The sequence below is a fragment of the Aythya fuligula genome, chromosome 2 (genome assembly GCF_009819795.1).
Source record: "Aythya fuligula isolate bAytFul2 chromosome 2, bAytFul2.pri, whole genome shotgun sequence".
In the NCBI taxonomy this organism is placed as follows: Eukaryota; Metazoa; Chordata; class Aves; order Anseriformes; family Anatidae; genus Aythya; species Aythya fuligula.
The window spans coordinates 25,303,870-25,325,514 of record NC_045560.1 but is presented as its reverse complement, the minus strand read 5'-3'; the positions used below and the strand labels follow the sequence as shown (position 1 = coordinate 25,325,514).

At 39.5% G+C, this 21,645-nt stretch overlaps 1 protein-coding gene across 1 annotated transcript in view; it reads left to right on the top strand.

Annotated features, from left to right (window-relative positions):
* Positions 1 to 21,645, top strand: part of CALCR (calcitonin receptor) — a 171,283-nt gene that overhangs the window by 111,421 nt on the left and 38,217 nt on the right. Inside the window, exons 5-7 of the mRNA XM_032183262.1 lie at positions 4,333 to 4,445; positions 8,480 to 8,571; positions 16,717 to 16,843. Of these exons, the coding sequence (XP_032039153.1) occupies positions 4,333 to 4,445; positions 8,480 to 8,571; positions 16,717 to 16,843 (332 nt within the window). The remainder of the gene's footprint in view (positions 1 to 4,332; positions 4,446 to 8,479; positions 8,572 to 16,716; positions 16,844 to 21,645) is intronic.

The window sequence follows — 21,645 nt, the reverse complement described above, 5'->3', positions numbered from 1 at the left end:
GTTTCCCTTGAAATGTATTTATATTCATGTTTTATTCAAGTGAATCTCTTGTATAATGCTTTTGAAATGGTTCCAGGTCATGCTGAAATTGATAGGAATTGAATTTGATAGAAATATACAGTATGTAATTCATGCTGGTAATACTCTTGCTAGTAAAATAGAAGGGAAATGGCCTTCCGTCATGGCAGGTGGACTGGGCCGCTGAGAGGGGCAGACCATTGCCCTGTGCTGGGTACAGCCTGTGGGGCTTGCCACCATCCTGCACTTGGTCAGGGTGAATTTGGCACAGCCACGCACAGCAATGCAACCAAACGTACAAGTTATATTGTGACAGCCTTACCCTATGACCACAGGGGACGGGACTTATGGGCACAGGCACATTGTGCTCACAGCAGACAAAATGCACAAAGGATTCAGCTGAGTAGGCCGCCAAGCCGACGGGAGCAGTCGGCTCCTGATGAGACTGCAGATTCTCATTACAGATGAGAAACCATGGCCTTCCATAAAGCAGAGAGAGAAAGAGACATTCTGGATCTCAACAGCTGCTGCATCTCCAAGCAGGCAGGGAGGCCACTTCTTCGGGCAGCCCATAATTTAAGCAGCTTCCCAACCCCAGTCTCCCCTTCTTAGTGCCCAACCCATCATGTGCCCATCACCACCAGGTGGCATGCCTCAGTGTGGTGATGTCCCTGGGAGCAAGGAGCAGCAGCAGGAGTCCCCAGGAGCTGTCCAAGCACCCTGAGAGGCATAGGGAGAGGAGAGACCTTCTCCTGCTGCCACTAAATCTAATTTTGTTGACTCCGCCTAAAAAGGCAGCTCTGGATTTCTGCTGGCCCTGTTTTTTGTCTTGAAGTGATATAGACAGGGATAGATAAAACAAATCTGAATTCTGTGGATGCTTCTTTTGCTCCCTACTCTTCTGTGTATTTCTGTCATGCTCCATAGAAATCTCAACAGCTACATTTTAAACATCATTTCTTATCCCCTCAGTGCACAACTTGACTTTATTCTCCAGTTCTGCAGAATAAGGCATTTTGATTCTTTACTTACTAGGACGCTGGAACTGAACATTTCTAGGGTCTCTGTTGTATTATATCAGATGTTTTTTTTCATTTCTGAAAAAAAAAAAAAAATCTTCTAAAATATTTCACTGAGGAAGTAAATCAGCTGTGTTACAGAAGTATCAGCTATTCTCTCATCTGCAAAACTAAGTACTGTACAGGTCAATCCAAACAATGGCAAAGAATCCAATGTCTGGTATGTGCTGAGCATGCACTGCAACAGAGGAAAACTTTTTACTTCCAGCGTATAACTCAGCAATAAATAAATAAATAAATGGTACTGACTCTTTTAACATCTACTAGCCATAGACTTTGGCTAATTGTAAACAAACAAACAAAAGAATGATAGCGAGTACTTATGTTTGTTCCAAAGTTACAGTGTTAAGATATATGTTACATATAAAAACTGATTTGTTTTTATGAGAAAAAAATAAGATTCATAAAAGCACCGTTGGTAACACAAGCAATAGCATATACAAAACCATTACTAGGGGTTAACATTTTTAGACACCTCACTACTCCAGCGAAACTTCTATTGTGGGTAATGTTTCTCTGATCCAGTTTTCCCAGATGACTCCTGAAGTGTCTGTCTTTCTCAGCTAACTACAGCGAGCCTGTAAAACTACCTTTGAGTATAACTTTAAGGTAGCTAAAGTTAGGTGAAATTAATCCCACACAATGCCACCATTCTTCCACTCTGAACAATTGATATCCTGGTAGTACGCTGGATACAGACAGAGCCCAAAAAAATTTATTTAAAGAGTATTTCAGTAATTTTAAAGCACATACTTCATTTTTGCCTTACTAGTATTATCTTACCTATCCTTACACTCTTGGGTATTTCTTCAGAGCTTCTTACAGATGGTTCTTGTTAGCATAAAAAACATGTGCCAAGGTTCCTAATCGCAAACCTGCCACCGTAGAAGAACTTGCAGTAGAACAGTGGTTGAGTTACATACTGCTTCATTTCTCTATAAAGCCCTAGATTTAGAAGAAATGTTCTACCAATGTGAGTCACTGGATTGGACAGTACAGAGGCTTACAGTGCACAAGGCCAAGTGTCTATTTTATCACAAGAGAAACACAAGAAACTTCTTCAAAAGCCAGTCTGTTGACAACCCATTGCACTTCAGGGGCACCACAGGTGATGGACACCCAGGTACCTAAACAGATCTCTTTATTTATGATCTACCAAGAACAGAGAACAGTAAAATAAAAAATTGTCCCTTGTATCATAAACTTTAGCCCACACCATTTTTCCAATCTAACTAGCATCTTATAATTAAATATTTTAAAAAGACATGCCATATTTATGTGTATCACAGTTGCATATCCTGACAACAGAACCCCATATTCTAGTATCAGAAATTCTGATCCCCCAGTCCCATTTTCTGACATCACAGCAAGAAATCAGTGGGTCATAGCAACTTCCAGACTAAGATCAGTTGTGTTTGTCTGGCTTCGAGGAAAAGCATGAGGCAACAGATTTGCCTCTGGCTTACAAAGGTCACATTATACTTAGGCAGAGTGCCTACCTAGGCATTAAAGTACAGAGATGATAGATGGTATTACCATTATGCTCTATAGCATATTAACAAAAGCCACGTATTCTGCACAGTGTATGGGACAGTAGGCATGATGTTTGTACACCGTGTTCCATGGCAGAGTAACGATTAATCTTTTATCTATGACTGAAAACTTTTTCCAGCTTTAGATAATATCTGGCAAAGAGTACAACGGGAACATTGCTACGCAGGCAGTCTGAGATTATCTCCAAGCTGCAGTGATGGAAGGCTGAGATAGCATGTACTGTTCTTCTTTGTATTGTTGATGCACGTATTGATTTTCAGCAGGTCCCCCAAAACAATGATTTGAAACTCACAGTAATTTCAAAAGTATGCTGTGTTCTGGAGGATTGTCGTCTTTTTGCAATGGTACTATGCAAAGTGTATTTCTAGTCAGAGGAAGATAGCTTGTTCTGTACGATCCTTGCCTTGCTAGTGTGATCAAATGCTTTTCTTAGCATGTAAAGAGGGAATATGAATCTTCCAAACTACTAGGACCATTAATTATCAGAACTGATTAAGAAAAATAAATGCAGATGTTCGACACAAACAGTGAAAATGTGTAAGTTCAGATGGTAGTAGGCTCTTTAAAAGTAAATCGACTGGAAATGCTGAGAACCTATATATAGGGCCAATATCTATAAAACTACAGTAGACAAATGGTTGTCAAGATAGAATTTTTAGGATGTCAAAAAGTCAGACTTGAAACACTGTGCTTTTCATAAATAAACAGTTGTGTCACTATCTACAAGAACATCAAATAATTTAAGTTTATGATCTTATCCATTTCCCACTTTTGATACTCAGACAAGTTTTCCACTGACTCCCCCATGGCCAGTGCTTGAGGGAAGGCCAGAGGAATTAGTCCAAGACTTGACAGGTGATTAGAAGTGACTGTTTGTGGCTCTGCGTCCAGGATTTCCCAGACAGAAATGCAAATGTGGACAGGAGGATGCCTGCACGGCACACATCTGTGGTTCCAGACATCCCTCTGAGCAATCCTGATGGTTCTGCGATCGCAAAAAAAAGGATGCGTGCAAAGAAGCATGAAGCTGTTGAATGTTGGCGAGGATGTCAGAGCCACCTATGGGGCAGAGACACATGTAGAGGAGCCAAATGCACATCAGATTATTTAAACAGAGAGCCTGCTTCTCTCTCTGCAGCCTCAAAGGGAAATAAGCAGGGTTCCTGCTCACCACTGGCATGAAGCTTCGGTAGCACACTTCCACCCGTCTGTGCAAATACACTGCTGGTGTCAGGGCTATCACCATCTGCACTACACATTTTCTTTAACTAATTATTCAATTATTCCCCTTAATACATGAAACCCTGCTGCAGGACTCAGTCTGTTAGTGTCTGTGTAAGGATACCAGCATCTCATTGAGAGTGTCAGGTTTGAACAGTTTTCAACAGCCTCTTTAAATGAATTATTAACACAGAAATAATTGCATCTGAATGAAGGTTGGATATATATACTCTAGCGCATTCATTCAAGACAACAGGAGACAGATAAATGACAAATTTTGTGTCAGATAAATCTCTGAGAAACAAAAATTAAACAAAAAAAAAGTATATTAATTCCATAACTTGAAAACCCTTTGGATTTCATTACACAGGCACTTTATTTCTAAATATTAATTCTTTTTAATGTTTTTTTTTTAAATGTGTAACATGCTAAAATAACTATAATTGTGCTTTATTATCAGAAAGAGCTTCAAAATATTGTGATGAAACTGGAAACTGGTTCCGCCATCCTGAGAGCAACCGCACTTGGTCCAACTACACCCTGTGCAACTCTTTCACCTCTGAAAAATTGAAGGTATGCTACACTTAAAAACACAGTGATTGTCTGGGAATGGATTTAGGCTGGGCTAGCAGCAAGGCACATATGAATAGGTCAGGATTGTCTTAATTGTTTAGCTTTATTTGTTGCACAAGAATTGAATAGCAATGTCCTCCTGATTTTAACCTATTAAAATTATCTTATGAATTCTCAATATAGGTTTGCTACAGGCTGGATAATTTAGTAGCAATTCACGTGATCAGTTTTGCTGTATTTTTCAAATGCATTTTTTAATTCCTGTGATTTTTTTCCTGATTGCCCAATCAACTGTAAAATGATCCTTTAAAATTTCAGTTTTGCTTTCTGTAAAAAGTATCTTCCAAACTGTAGATATCATCTTTGCAGGGCTGGAAATCCTGATATGTTAAAATTATTTTTCATAACCAAAGAGCATCACTCTGTATTCGCTCCCTTTGAAAAGAAATATTTATGAAGGTACCATCATGCCAGAAAATCCTACAAGTCTGAACACATTTTACACATTTATAGTTTGACTGAAGTCAATGTGACTATTTACACTAATAAACTAAGCATTTGCATCAATATTTCCAACATTGAGTTGCTAAGCTGAAAAGGGAGAACAAAGTCTAAAAGCACCAAAAGAAACAGAGAGAGAGAAATCTGAGAAAAGCTTTAAAAAAAAGAAGTTAGAAAAACTCATGAAAATAAACATATTTCTCAAATGTGAGTGGAGCTCCAGGAAAATCTGATTACAGATTTGTGACAGAATAATTTGTGACTATTTGGAATTGTGGAAGGAAAAGAGTCAGAAAGTGATTTGATTTGGGGTTTGTCTTGGAGAATCTTTTTTTTGTGCAGCCAAAAATCAGTATGTGGTTATATTTAGTAATGATCCAGCATAAAGGGCCTTGGAAAAGTCTACTGGACTAGGCAGGAGGCGAATTCTAAAAGATTTTACAGCATGAGGAATCATCTTGGTAAAATGGGGCTCACCTATGTGTCAGACAGAGTATTAGTAAAAATCTCAGCTCACAGAAGCATTAAATGGAAGCACCATAAAAATATCATTTTTCCAGATGTTGGCCCATGTAAGGAGGCAAAAAAATGTAGTTCTGTTGCCTATTATCCATGCCTTCCAGAAGAAGAATTTTGAATATCATTCAAGCGAAGTGCAGATAGAGCACAAAGGAAAATTATATGTACCTTGAGATTCTTCTGAAACAAACAAAAAAAAATAAAGTAAAATAAAATAATGGAAAATGCAGAAAGAATCTATCTTTACAGAAATGCCAAGTTGAATTATGACCTTTAGTCCAAGTCTTCAAAAACCAGGAGTATGCTTCATTTCTAGAGTATTTTCATGAACTTATAGATAGTTTAATTAACTGAGTATGAGGTATTTCTATCAGAGAATTCTCTTTCCTCAATACAAGAATTCTAGAGAGACAGGGGGAAAATCAATTACGTGTTTCAATTTTAAGTATTCTAAGCCCGGGATGAAGGTGCATAAACTAAAAATTTGGTGAATCAGTGTAAGTTCTATATATCAGAAAGAACATCAAAGGTTGCCATTTTGAGGAGTGTAGAGGTTAATCAAATAGTTGCTTGTTTGAAGTTAACTGAAAATACCTACATGCTATGCTTTTGAGATGGATTACAGAGGCAGAAATAAAACAAAACGTTTATGAACAGTTCTGTAAATTGAATTCAGGCTTTAAAATTGTATCAATCTAATATCATATAGTGACCACTTAGTATGCAGTGGAAGAAACGTCACATGCACACGGGTAAAAACCTCTCCCACTACTCTATTCAGAAATCTGTCTCATCTCTGCTCTCCGATCTGCCTTCTCTGGGGTTTTGTGGTCACTAGCAATGTTGTGGTTAGTCATTGTGGAGGGAAAGTAGGAGACCTAGAGTTTTTTCAGTTAATATGCATGGATTCCCATAAATCTTGGTGAGTGATACTTTGTTGTAAATAAGAACTAGGCCACCATATCACTTAGGTTAATGAAAGCAGGAGCTTATTCCAGTTGTGCAATGGCTGAAGAATAAGCTAGATAAGATGTGCACTTGTGCTAAGTAGAATAGCTTTGTTTTCTGAATTTTATTCATATCTGTTTTCAACTGCAACTTTAAGCTGACTTGGGAAAAAAAAAAAAAAAAAAAAAAGCCATCATCAAAACTTAGGACTACAGAAATCAATTAGAAGCTTGACAGATATTAACTGAGTATGCCTGAAATAAAAGAGTTGTATGAAACATTCCTTATCCTTTTGTTCTTCTCCCTTTGCCAAAAACACACAAAAGATGCAGAGAGGGAGTAATAAAGAAACAATGTGCAAAATGCTGCACTAGTACTTGCAAACTTTTCATGGAGGAGGGTGATCTTAAAAAATTCATCTAATCATTGAAAAAGGAAAATCACTCTTGCATAACAAAAGAAAAATTAATGAAATAGAAGATAAATCCAAGAGAGGAATCTTCTATCTAGTCTTTTTTTTTTTTCAGGACAGGCTGATAGTATACTAGTGCTTTCAGAAAAAAAAAAAAAAAAAAAAAAAAAAAAAAGGACTGGTGGATCTTGGCATGCCATTAGCCTCCTGCAGTATTCTGACAGCTGGATGATGCTTAAGAGCTTGGCTGAGACCAAAGTATGACATTTAAATACCACAGCATTCTGCAGCCAAGGCGCTGTCCTGTGATTTTGCTTCACTGTTGGCATACAAAAAATGCATAGGCCTATCTTAGATTTCAGTGATATTAGTCAAAGTGAAAGCTTGATTACCTGTTGTTTGGTTTTTTGTTTTTGTTTTTGTTTTTTCCAGCAATACAAGACTAGTGAGTTGCCCAATGGCAAGGTTCACATTAGTGTCAAAACCAGAATTGTCACTGGATGTCGTGTTCTAATGTCATGTTGGAGCTGCTAAACTGTTTTCAGTTCATCTACTGCTTTCATGACTTCACTGACCTTATTCATAAGCTCCAGGAATCACTGGAATTGTACTCTCCATTAGGGAGAATCTGGCATTTGCACCCACTTTTCATAACACAACTACTCTACCTCAGTTATTTTAGTAGAGTTTTTTGCATGTTTTCCAGCTGTGACGTGTCCTTCTTAGAGTGAGGAGGCCAGAGTCACAGGTTTGAGATGTGGTATATAAGTTTTAAATAGAGACAAAATGATGTTCTATCCTCAGTGCCTTTCCTGATCATAGCTGACATTTTGTTTACTCTTTGGCTGTCACTACAGATTGAGACAATGATTCAGAGAACTGGCTGGATGACTTCAAGATCTTGTTCCTGACTTTAGTTGCCAGTTCTGAGTTTAGCATTGCTTAAGCAGGGTTTAGATTGTTTATCCCTACTTTTATCTATGTTGAAGTTCACATGGTATCTTCTTGTCTCCTTGCTTAGTTATCTGAGGCCCTTCTGGAGTCCGTTACTATTATCTAGAAGAGCTAAGTATCATTTGGGAACTTAGAGATTTTTCTACATCCTCCCATCCCCAGGTCATCAACGAATCCATTGAACAAAAAGCTAGCCCTGATACCAGTGCTTAAGTCACCATCTTAAGCACATGAGATCACTCATCTCCATCCAAAAGTGACCATTAAACTTTTACTCCCTGCTGTTTAAGCAGCTTTCAGATGATAAAACCTTTCTTCCAATACTGTGGCAACCTGTATTTTCCTTAATATTTTTTTGGTGTGGAAACTTGTCATGGGCGTTTGAAAACCCAAGTGTATTACGTTTGCTATGCTCCCCTAGAGCTCAGGAAAGTTAGTGACGCATAATGTGAGCAAGGATCTTGCCAGTGATTTCAGTGCAGCAGAAACACATCAAATTATGTAAGAAACACTTATCTCTTCTTTAGACCTTGAGTCATACCATTTAGTGTATTGCTGCTATTAAAAGAATATTGCAAAAGAACTTTTTAAAGAAAAGAAATACAAAATAGGATGTTGATTTTGTAGATTCCTCCTTAACAAGAAAAAAATGAGTACCTGCAAGTTGCTCATGTTTTACATTTCTTTTTTTAAATTGCAGATGGCGTTCATACTTTATTATATGGCGATCGTTGGCCATGCTTTGTCTATAACATCCCTGTTGATTTCCCTGGCAATTTTCTTCTATTTCAAGTAAGTGTTTCTTACAAACACTCTCTTATTTTCTTGAGGGATCTTGTGTGGTAACCAAAGAAAAGCTTGGAAGGGGCCAGCTCTTTTGAGTGCCTTTTTATATAATCCTGACTATAATTAAATAAATAAATAAACAAACTCAGCACAGTGTTCTCTCACCACTGTGACATCTCCCAGTGATATGTAGCCAAAATCATGATGTTAGATTTATCAAGAATTGTGTAGAATTGCAACCCATAGGGGAATGGCATAACTGTGGATGTGGGAAGGCCCCTCATTTAACATTTCCCTATTGTTCCTTGGAGGGCATGTCCAGCCCAGCCCCTGGAAGTTACAGTGACTTCACAGAGCGGTAGCTTGAGGCCCCCAGCTCCCAAAGGACAGGAATACCCTCATCTGTTGCTCAGGAACTGATCTGTTGACTTGGGAAAGCAATTACAAGGATGCATCACTAAGAATTAATCTGGTACTAATGTGTAGCCTCTCATTGTCATTCAAAGAACAAACAGTAATTTGCTAAATCAGAACTTTAAAGGAGACTAAACTGATATTTGCTGAAAGTATTGCAACTACTGTATGGGAACTCAAGCATTTCAGTCATGTCATTTAGTGAATCTGTCTGCACACTATTTATTATAGCAGCAAAGGAGCGGAGGGAGCTCAGATTTGCCCTCAGACATGTACTCACTGCTTCAGTCACTATCAGTAATGAGGGGCTATCTGTTTTCAGCTCAGGGAGATGGTAAGCACAGTGGAAGACACCAAAGGCACCACATTTGTAGCAGATTAAAGTCTCCAATTGTTTCTTTGTTTTCAAATCACATGAAATGTTGAAGTATCTAGACATAGCTAAACCACACTCTAGCTAAAGAGGATTTCTCAGTGCCAGTCACTGCAAACGTGTATGTTAGATGGCACTGGGGGATTACTGTGGGGAAAATACTAGAGAATAAACACTGGACAAGCCATGAACTACTGTGCATTCAGGGCTACAATGACGTGCATAAGGTATATTCTTCCCTAGCTTTTAAGCAAACTATTTAAGATATGTCATTACCTTACTGTAACATTACTGTAAACTCCAGACTTCCAGAAAATGGGATTGTGATGTTCATTCATAAATACTTTGGTGCAATAGAATGAGATATTCAATAAAATGGCCCAGGTGGGATTGTATTATTTTACTGATTTCAGCCAAGGTGCATCTGTTACTTGCAGTAAGAGAGAGAGATCATTACTTCATGACCGGAGATGGGTAAGCACCCACCAGGCGCACAATATATGTGGATGTAACTGCAATGTAGTCTAAATGGCCATGTAAAGTTTTCCAAGTTGATAGGATATTGCACGTTGGGAAACAAAGAAACAAGGCAAGAGTAATGTAAGAAACAAATGCAACTGCTTCTGAATAAATAAACAGGCTTGTAAACTGATGGAACTTTATTGCCAACAAGATTATATCATTCAAGAATATAGAAAAATCCCAAATTCTGAAGAATGCAGTATTCCGTGAGCAGTTAGGAATACAAGGCAAAAGGAACACTTTTTTTTTTTTAATCCACTATCTTCTTTATAGGGATTAAAAACAAATAGTTGCACAATAATGGCAGCCTACGGTAATTAAAGTCCATCACTGTTGTCATTATAAGAATGTATTGTTTAGAGATTGCAATTTAGGCTGCAAGAAATTATTTAAACCTAAGCTTGTTGATTATGCTGGCCTGTGTGAGAGTAGCATTAAGCTTTTTTTACACAAGTGTCAACAGAGCTGAGTCCTTGATGAGCATTCAAAATCCAGTTTTTTATTTGTCATCATTCTCACAGAAAGATAAATGATATTGGTTTTATACCCATCAATCTATTTCAAAAACTCAGAGACATATTTGCAATCTAAAAGTGTAGAATACTTCCAAAGATACTTTATTTCCCAGCAGATATATAAAGAGCATGAGTTTTATATACAGGCCATAATTTATTATTTGTTTTTATTTGGTTGATGTTTCTAGAAAAAATAAAAAACAACAACAAAAAAAGTCTCCAATCTGTCAACTTGGAACTCAAATACAATAAATACACCAAATACATTTTTTTCAGATCTTAGTGATGAAAATAGTAACTGTGAATTATGAGCAGGTTCTAAATTAACACCTTCCCACTCATGCCAAATCATGAATCTATATATGCCTTGTTTTCAAAAAGAGGATACATTCTCCATAGGATCTTTATTTTCCAAAGCAGTTTTTCACATATTGAAATTTCCAAGTCTGTAAAGGGAAGAATTGGCTTCTTTTTTTTTTTTTTTTTTTTTTTTTTTTTTTTATAACTTTATCATGTAGCCTTAACTGAAAACAAAGGGTATTTCAGTAATCATTCAACTTCTTGACACCAGTAAAGCCAAGTAATCATTATGAAGTACATGTAGTATATATTCTTTTGTGACAATTTAGTTAAAAACATTTCCTATCACTCTTGTAGTGCAGAGTTTTTATATGTCTAGATACGTTAAATGTCTTAGAATTGGTAGATTTAATGTGTTGCTGCATAAGTAAAATACAATATGACAAACTTTACATGCTAGATTGTGAGATACCATCAATTTCATTAGCTGAACTTCTGAGATGTTTTTTAGGCCAGAAATACATATATGAAGATTTGTAGAATCTTTATCACAGAGCAAACACAAAATTCCAGCTTACATGTGCATAGTAATAGCAGAAATTTGTGGATAAAAAGTCCCCTTGCAGAACCCCTATATCTAGAGCACAAGGGATAGTTGTCTGGCTTTAAAAATCTAAAATGAAAGGTGCTCCACAAGATACCTGTTACAGTGCTTAAATTGTAATTTAATTGTAATTGTTTTCAATTGTAGCAAGATAGTTCCTTTATTATAACCTAAATCTTACATGAGGGACCTTATCCTATTTCTGGTACCTACTTTGATCTATATTTACCATGGCTGTCTTTTGAAATTTCCATTGCATTTCTATTATGATAGATCCAAGTGCAAATCTGGGAAATGTATCTCTAAACAGGCCAATTGTTAAAGCTTAATGGTGCCAAATATATCTGGATCTTTTGCATCTTTTTGCAGAGGATTTATTTCCTCTTTGAGATAGTAAAGAAATGGTACATACACATGAAAATGCAAAGAGCAAAGAGGGAATAAGTGAAACAGAAAACAATGGCTTGAGACAGAAGAGAAAAAAAAATTAATGAGAAAAGGTACAAAACCCACTAATACTGAAGGAGGATATTTTCAGAAGAGAGGTTGAGATGCCCTATTACTCAGCGAAAAGCCACAAATCGGGGGTCAAGGGGACCTGGATATTCTGAACAAATTCAATCAAACTCCAAATAATTTTACTGACTGGGTCACTGCAGAAGTGTGGTAGGATTTTTTTTTATGTCTTGGTTGGATATATGGATACGTTCAGGTTAGGAGCTTTCTAATAGTCATTGTAATAGTAGTATAATGCAAAGCCTCGACCTGGTTAGTTCACCTGCTTCTTGTCCCTGAAAAGGTACACCATAGATGAGGGTGTCCCTACCTGCTGGAAAAGAGTATGCTTAGTAAATTGAGAGGCCTGTGAAAAATAGGAAAATGCAATAGCTTGACTCTGCATAGGCTATAAGAAGAGTCTGTAAGACTACAAGCTCAAAGAGGTGAATCAAAAACACAGGTCATGAATTCTGCTAATTTCTAGAGGAGTACTTTGATGAGTGTCTGTGATAATGTGTGTTAATGGGATATAAAGATAGCTAGACACTGCCTAATGAATGGATGAATTCCCTTCCCAATGGAGCACAAAACCACAGACTCAGTAATACTTTAAGAAAACTGAGATTAAATAAATAAATAAATAATGAAATTTAATCTGATTGGAAGTCTTTTACCCAGGTTCCAGAGTTGTTTGGGGCAGTAAGGACAGGATCTGTTTTAAATGGTCCAGAATGGTCCAGAAAAGTGATTCCATTCTTCAGAGACCTTGTAGTGAGCAAAGCAAGGTCAGGCTGACTCAGTCTGAGCTCTGAGTCATGAACTCAATCCTGACCATTCCCAAGCCATGCTCAAAGACTCATCTTGCAACCGCCCTCCTGACAGCAGCACACCTCCTCTCTCCTCCTCCTCCTACTTATCCTTTGCTTTTAATGACTAATCTATGACACAAAGATTACAGGAAGAAGTAGAAAAGGGAATTAAAACAAAGCACTGCAAAATGGGAGGACAAAGAGGAAACCAAACTAAGATCATAAGAAAGTGAGAGTAAAGCTGCACGGGAGCAGGCTTCTCATTACCTTCACCTATTTTTTCTCATCTGGATATGGCAGTGATAGATTATTTGACCTTCAGTAGAAGGCAAGCTGCCAATCAGATGGTTGATCAAATAGCAAGAGATGGTTTCAGAACTGTACAGTACCCTTTGACTGCAGAGGCAGCAATGAATAGCGTGCAGAGGTTGCTGTTTCAAAATGGAAGAGAAAATTCTTCCCACATATAAGTCTTTCCTGGCAGAAATTTATTTTCATTTCAGTTTGGGGTATCTAGAATCAAAATGATCTGGCATCATACACATTGCAGTACTTTTGGAAGGGAATACTGAATCAGTAGTGATAAGCATTGCTAAGCAGTACTCACTTATAACAGGGGACAGAGTATTCATGAAGTGGATTGCCTAACAGTCACATGCATCATAACAGTGTTGCAATATTTTTATAGTTGCAGACTGACACCCCATTGTCTTACACAATAAAATGCAAAAGCAAAAAGGGACTCCTGGCTCCAAATCACTTCCAATTGAATTATTAAAACAAATGCATTTTTTGTAGAGATAGCTTGGGAGTACAGTAAGTTTAGATTTGCCAGAACAATAGATGATGTGTTTTGAATGCACTTGCAGTTTTAATTATTGCTGTGGCTTTTAAAGGAAGTTGAAGAAAAATAATGTATGTAAGAATAATTTGTTGTAGTAGTGTGCTGGGAGTTTTCCCCCAGGGACAACATAGTAGAAAGCATGAAAATAATTGTTTGAAAACTAAACATGTGTCTAGAAGATGGAAATAACTGGCTGGGGGTGAAAATTAGTGTTCTCAATATTAATGAATGAGAACTGATGACAGATTCACAGAGCAGATCTATAAAGAAAATAATGTCAAAAACCCTTGGAGGTCAATATCATAAATGCAATAGAGAAGTGGAGACAGAAACTCAAAATAAGGAAATACAGGAGAACCATGTAAAACTGAAGGAGACACTGAAAGTCTGAGCTAAGAGAGGTCAGAGAAGTAGAATATTACAGATGATTGTCAAAACCAGCAGAGAGGATGAGCTTGGTTTTGCTAGGAAGATAGTATTACGAACATTACAAACTTTGCTGAGAACAGTTTCATGGGCAAGGCAAGACGGGAAGTATAGAAAATGAGAGTGGATATAGGGTATCCCATACTTGCAACCAGTTTCCAGTTTCGGGGGGGGGGGGGGGGGGGGGCGGGGGGAGGAGTGAAATCCTGTGCAGAGATAGAAAGGGGGGCCGAGAAATAAAACTAGATGAACAGATCATTTGGGCAGAAGATAAAGAGATTAAAGAAGCATTTACTTCTGGGATGGTGAAAATGAGGGCAAAGAGAATGGTTTTGTAAGCAGAATTCAGGCTCACAGCAGACGTCCCATGAGAAAATTGCACAGGCAGAGCAGAAGCAAAAGTATTGGGGCATGGTGGCATGGGAGCTGGCAGGATGGACATTGAAGTAAGGAAAAAGACAAGATCAAAATAAAGCAGGCAGAAAATCAGCAATGAAATATCTCAGGAAGATGAGACTGAGAGCAACTGATGAACCGGGAAGGGCAAATGAGTGACAAGCATGATTCAGGAGGAAACTAGCCAGCTGGAGGGAGAAAACCCTGCAGCAAGCAGGACAGAACAAAGGGAGTTCTCCTCTCAGTGTAGACCATGTCAGGATGGTTCTGTTGCCATTTTGATGGAGAACCTAAGAGTCAATAAGAGTGAGCTTAGGGAAATACAAGCTTAATGATCCAGATGTATTATTAACATGCAAGCTGGAATCAAGGAAGAAAAGTGGGGTAGACTGTGAGGAAAGGATAAGGACACTGCAGGAGTAAAACTAGGAGAGGAAAGCAGGCAGTGAAAGGAGCTTGGACAACAGATGAAGGCAACGTACATGGAAGGACAGTCCAATTTTCATAGAGGGTAAGACTGGGAAAAGCCAAAAGGAGCAGTGAGAAATGACCGGAATGGGAGTGAAGGCCTACATACATGGCAGAAATTACCACAAAAGACTGTCTCTCTGTATCAGTGGCCACACAGAGAGGCAGCTGGACAGACAAGGGTCTGCATCTTTGTAGCCAGTAGCTGAAGAGGCTGCTCTAAATAATAGGGAAATTTTATTTTACTGGGGACAGGTTGGGGGTTACCAGGACTGCAAGAGAAAGAGAGAGGGTAAAGTGTACATGGTAGTGTCTCAAGACAAGTGGCACCAGTGATGGAGAATGGTGATAAAACATGGTGATGGAGAATGGGAAGAAAGGAAGAACTAGGACTAGACAAATGCTAGCAGAGCCAAGAAGCAGAAAAGGAAAATTAGGCTAGATTTGCAATGGGGGCAAATACAGGTGGAACAAGCACAATAACACACTGTAGGAAAGGTCAGTCCAAAGAACTGTCTGTTTTGCCCAACATCCTTTTCTACAGTTGGTCAAACTAAAGGTGCACTTAGCCCCATAACTTGTGCTCAAAAGCTCACAGTAGATGATGCTGAAGGAATATAAAATCAAGGCAAACGTAAAGAGTTACTCTTCTTCTCAGCCCCAGAAGCCTCCATCTCCTGGACATCCTGAACCCAAGAGGTTCTTGGTGAATAAGGAAAACAATAAAATTGATGAGCACTGCAGGATGATGATAACCATAGCCAGCAAGACAATCTCAGGCTAATGGAAGAATTCCATCCCGTGATTCCAAAGACAAAGAAAAGTGAGGATAAATGGCAGCTGACTGAGGAGAAGAAGAAAAAGGAAATTAAAAAAAAAAAAAAAGATAAAAAATAAAAAAGACAAATAAGTAAAAAAGGAATTCAGTTTGTTAGACGAGCTCTCTGATTTTAGAAAAAGTGCATTCTGCATTAGCCTCCACACACAGAGCAGCTGAAAGTCACAACCAGTGTACAGATCCAGATCGTAAAAGGCTGACTGCTGCTAGCACCAAGGGTGAGGCTTGCCTCACTGAGAAGCGATATTTGCTTTTCTTAGCTGTTCTTTTACCTATGGGCTTTGCCTGCTTAGTCTCAGTGATCACTGAAGGCAGACATCACAGCATTATCTAACAACTCCATGACTGTCTTTCTGCAATCACCTCCTGCCAGACCTGGGCTGAGCTCCCGGGCGTGGAGTGCTGCAGAGGCATTGTTCTCTGCTCAGGGGTAGCCAAGGAGCTGGTGTGAGGATTTGGGTAGGAATTAGAAAGGCAAGAGGGTTCAAGTCTGAAACTGCAGTCATGATTTGGTTGCACAACAATTTTGTGAACTTGTGAAATTCTTCTACCCACAATAGCAGGAATCCCTCCACCCCCGATTGCTGCTCTCTCTGAGCTGGAAAACAACCTCTTCTGGCTTTGAATCTCAGCTGGCATCTGAAACATGTACTATACTATCCCAAATCCCCCTGAAATTTAAGGGGATTCAAGCAAAAGTTTCCCCATCCTGCCTCGCCACTAATTCCTAAAGTAGCAAATAATTTTCATCTGAATATTTGGGAAATCAAGTCTCCAGGGAACGGTTACATATCAAGCAGTATTCCTGATGATCATTGCTTGCATCACGTGCATCTAATAATTCTCAGGGTTCTGCTTCACCACTTAATATCTTGATTACCATGAAATAAAGAAGGGCATCAAGGGCTGAGAAAGTAGCCGGATGACTCTTTACACCATCGTCTAAAAAGCATGTGGTACTAAACAGGTGTAAAAACAAAAACAAAATAAATTTGTCAGAGGTTATGGCTGCAATGCAAGGCATGTATTTTCCAATTACGACTTGCCAAAAGGCATTCTTGAGAAACTGGTGCCAGAAAGAGCTTGTTAAAGTGACTTCAGAGGAAAAATACTAATTTACAATGTGTGCTACATATTTTTTCAGGAGCCTCAGCTGTCAAAGGATAACGCTGCATAAGAATTTGTTTTTTTCTTACGTGCTGAACTCCGTGTTTACAATTGCCCACCTCATCGCTGTTGTTCCTAACCCAGGCCTTGTAAAGAGGGATCCAGTAAGTACTGCATGACTCCTTCTTTCCCTCTTAACCCCCAAATAAAATTACTATGGCCACATAACCAAGCATACCCATTCACCAGTTAATGATAGCCATCTGGTAAAACAGGCACAGAAGGCCCAGATTCTGAGAATCTCACTCAACCTTCCTCAGGTCTTTCACCCAGTAATAAAAATCTTTGAATTTGGTACAACAGGAAAAAGCCTCAGACTTGCTCCAGCCTGCTTGTTCATATAATTTTGTGTCAGATCCCCACTGCTCTCATCAGTAGCCACCTGACATTTCCCAGCAAAGCCCCCCCAAGGATAGATGCTTGGGCTGGCCGACTGACCTTTCTCACAGGTACACATGGCAGGGTTGGAGATGGATATGGCTTTCTTCAACCCCCCCTCAAAAGCTGTTCACTGCATTTTTTTTCTTAAATCAGAGCAGTAGCTCAGTTCCTTCCTCTTAGATAGCAATACAAACAGAGCCAACCCTCAGCTGATAAATATTCATGGACGATCTCAGTCACCCAGCTCTGATCTCTAACAGAGCCACTGCTTTGTGCTCACAGCCCTGGCTGATGAGAAATTAATGCGAGCCTGGGAATCTCTCAAGTTATGTCACAACACTGATCAGCTCGTCTTCTAATAAGATCATTCAATTATGGCTCAACCATTTATCTGCTTCTAATTTTATGAAAGCAATTAAAGATTGGCACCTGATTTTATCTGATCACGTGTATGTCTCTCAGACGTGTGCTACCAGTTAAGTAAGCTAATTAAAGCAGGAAATATATAGACTGAAGAAAAGATCACCAGTTCCAGGGACCATATGGAGATTAAAAAATAAAACAGCAAAAGAATAATTAAAATATCACACATTTTGTTTCCCCTTAATGCATAGCATCATCTGTGCATGTCCTCTGCAAGTGATGAAGTGAAAACACAGTTGATATTTGAAGATACAAGGCTGGCACATAGTATCGGGTACCTAAATTGAAGATCTTTACCTCAGGGTTAAGAATGATACTTCCTGACAGTAGAAGTAAATAATCTGAAGTGGTTCAATTAAAAGCTGAGGTCGCAGCAAGGACTCCTGTCCTGTAAGATTTCATTAAAAATCTGTATCCAGTACCTTGGGGCTACAGCCTTCTTTAGAGTGAATTCTGGTGCCCAGTGAAGTCAGTGACAAAAAGCTCTCAGAGGCTTTGTTAAAGCCACGTAGGCACAGGACAGATGATGGGGCGCTGAACATCACCCGATGAAAAATCCCCACTTCCATTGCTATGGCAGTGGGCACTACAGGATTACAGAGGTGATTGCCTTTGGAGCCAGAGCAACCCCAGAGCAGTGCAGAGGTTGATGCGTGCAGTCAGCTTTCAGGTCATGGCCCAGACTACAGAGAGGGCCCAGGCTGCTCAGATCCCAAAGAAATCAACAGATGGAAATCAGCCAAGTGAGTGCCTTTCACTGATGTTGGGTTAGCAAACCTGGACTCGGCTGTTCAGTTAGGCACATGCTTAATTGCTTTGATGAACAAAAACGCTTTATTTTGCACTTTCTTCTTCCAAACATAATTTGCATGTGTTTGGCTCAGCAGAGAATTGCTGTCTAGAGGTGAGATACAAAACTGGGGGAAAGAGGGCTTGGTGTCTACTCTTTTGGTTCTGCAGTCAGGTATGGGATGAGAGTACACTCACTGCTTGGTCTTACCTCACTTGCTAATGTGTTCAAACCAACATGTGCTCAAACCAGCCCAACGTGTCCACCAGCAGGACTAGCAGTATTCTGCTATTTTAGTGGACTTGTAAATACATGACTGGGAAAAGAAAATGAACTGTCAGGGGTGACTTTTTAATACGTGGTAAAAACACATATAGTCTCAATATGAGTATTTGAAGACTTAAATTTATGTTGAAAAAAAAAAAATGATTCCATCAGATAGATTCTCATAGCATTTTTATTTTAAAGCTGATTAACAGAGCAAATGAAGACTTTATAGTTTGTATTTTTCCGTGCCTGCTACATCCTCTGCTTTATTAAGTCCATTTTAAGACAATTACCTGTGATTTTCTGTAGTTTGCTGAATTTATCCACTTTCCTCCTGTGTGTCTTCTGAGCTTGACAGACCTCTGTGTGTGTGGCTCCTACCTCAAATATATACAGAAATACTGAAGTCTGTAGAAGGAATTTCAAAGAGTCACAGATACCACTTATTTATGGCCATCTACAAAGATAAAGTTGATGGTATTTAGTCAGCAAAATAATAAATGTGTTTCCACCCCAATATTTCCTGCTTCTTTTTCCTGCCTAAAGTTTCACAATGGATTTTAAATATGCAATGTCATGGGGAAAAAATTACAGTGAATATGTACTTACAAGGATATCAACGTATCCATATCCTTTGCAAAGAAGAAAGAAGGTTCTGTTAAATAACCAAGAGAAAAGACAGGAAAAGAGGAAAATCATCTGCATCACCAAGACACTCACATTCTCCCTGGATCTAGATACAAAAGATGTGATGCAATCCAAAGAATCATTTACATGAGGAGAGGTCATATTGCATCCTTACATACCTTTTGCTGCAAAGATTGTTACAATTATTCTTCTCATATAAATTGGTAAGTCAAACCACTTTCTCAATACATCCTAATTTTATTTTTTCCTCATTTTTCCTGCTTTCTGGTTAAGTAATTCTCTCTCCCTCAGATTTTTCTGGATCTGAAATTATGGCAGAGAATGAAGATGTGAGCCCAAATGGCTATACAAGAAGCAAAGAAAAAGGTTCAGGGGCACTTGAACAAAAAAAAAAACAGGAACACATACATGAACACTTGTATCAATATATTGAAAACCATTGTGTGAGCTGATTTTGTGCATCTTGTATCTGAATTAGCAACGGCATTAATTGTACTGTTACTGGAACAGATTTTATAGGAAGGTGTGTCTTCTTTTTTGGGAATGACATACTGAAGAAGGGTGATCTGTGAACAACACATTATGTTCTCTATTAAAAAGTCTGGAAATATAAATAAAAATCTTGCTGCCTAATCTTTTAATACAGCCTCGTATATCAGATCTGTATTTGTCATTTTTCTTATTCCACAGACTAGTAATTTTAATACTGAATACTGATGGAGATAAAGGAAGATGCAGCTAATGACTGGAGAGATAGCTCAGCTAATGAGAATCTGAATAATTGATCAGTTGCACAGGCACCGCTATGTTTGTAGATGGGACTATGTTTGGCCACACGTCAGTATTTAGAAATGCTTAAGAAAGAGCTTTAAGAGATCTTATTGTATTTTTATCCCTCTGTTGTTCTAATGGAAAGAATACCTGTTCTCTTCTTTCTCAAGGCAGTTCTGTAGCTGCTTCATCTTTTGTGTAGTAGTTTTCCCCTTGTGTCTGGCATTGTGTGGTGTGAAAGTTTCAAATTCAATTGCAGTTTTACAGAGTCAATATCAAGGAGCAGTGCTCCCCTGGGAGCTCCTGGGAGCCCTGTGTGGGCTCAGCTCTTGCTGAGGTGGAAAACGCCCTGGACATGGAGTATGAAATGCTGATGCCTGTTCTTGCCTCCGTGTATATAGACACTGCAAATATCCTGAGCAAGTTTACCACTCTACCTGATGAAGCAGTGTGTTCTTCCTCCCTCTAATAGGACCAGCAGCATGCAGTCCCTTCCCCTTTCCAAGCATTTCCCATTAGCATTTCCATCTATAAAGCAAAGCCACAGTAGTATTAATTTTTAAAGAATTAGTATTCTCATGGACACTAAAGCACTGTAAATAATCTCACCAGTTACTCCTCAAGAAACTGGCTGCTCTTGGCTTGGACTGGCGCACGCTTCGTTGGGTTAGAAACTGGCTGGATAGCCGGGCCCAAAGAGTCGTGGTGAATGGAGCCAAGTCCAGTTGGAGGCCAGTCACTAGTGGTGTCCCCCAGGGCTCGGTGCTGGGGCCGGTCCTCTTTAATATCTTCATTGATGATCTGGACGAGGGCATTGAGTGCACCCTCAGTAAGTTTGCAGATGACACCAAGTTAGGTGCATGTGTCGATCTGCTTGAGGGTAGGAAAGCTCTGCAGGAGGATCTGGATAGGCTGCACCAATGGGCTGAGGTCAACTGCATGAAGTTCAACAAGGCCAAGTGCCGGGTCCTGCACCTGGGGTGCAATAACCCCAAGCAGAGCTATAGGCTGGGAGAGGAATGGTTCGAGAGCTGCCAGGCAGAGAAGGACCTGGGAGTGATGGTGGATAGTCGGCTGAATATGAGCCAGCAGTGTGCTCAGGTGGCCAAGAAGGCCAACGGCATCCTGGCTTGTATCAGGAACAGTGTGACCAGCAGGGCTAGGGAGGTGATCGTCCCCCTGTACTCAGCTCTGGTGAGGCCGCACCTCGAGTACTGTGTTCAGTTTTGGGCCCCTTGCTACAAGAAGGACATCGAGGTGCTTGAGCGGGTGCAGAGAAGGGCGACGAGGCTGGTGAGGGGCCTGGAGAACAAGTGCTACGAGGAGCGGCTGAGGGAGCTGGGCTTGTTCAGCCTGGAGAAGAGGAGGCTCAGGGGCGACCTTATCGCTCTCTATAGGTACCTCAAGGGAGGCTGTAGCGAGGTGGGGGTTGGCCTGTTCTCCCACGTGCCTGGTGACAGGACGAGGGGGAATGGGCTTAAGTTGCGCCAGGGGAGTTTTAGGTTAGATGTTAGGAAGAACTTCTTTACTGAAAGGGTTGTTAGACATTGGAACAGGCTGCCCAGGGAAGTGGTGGAGTCACCATCCCTGGAATGTCTTCATGTCACCACCCCTTTTAAATGTCTT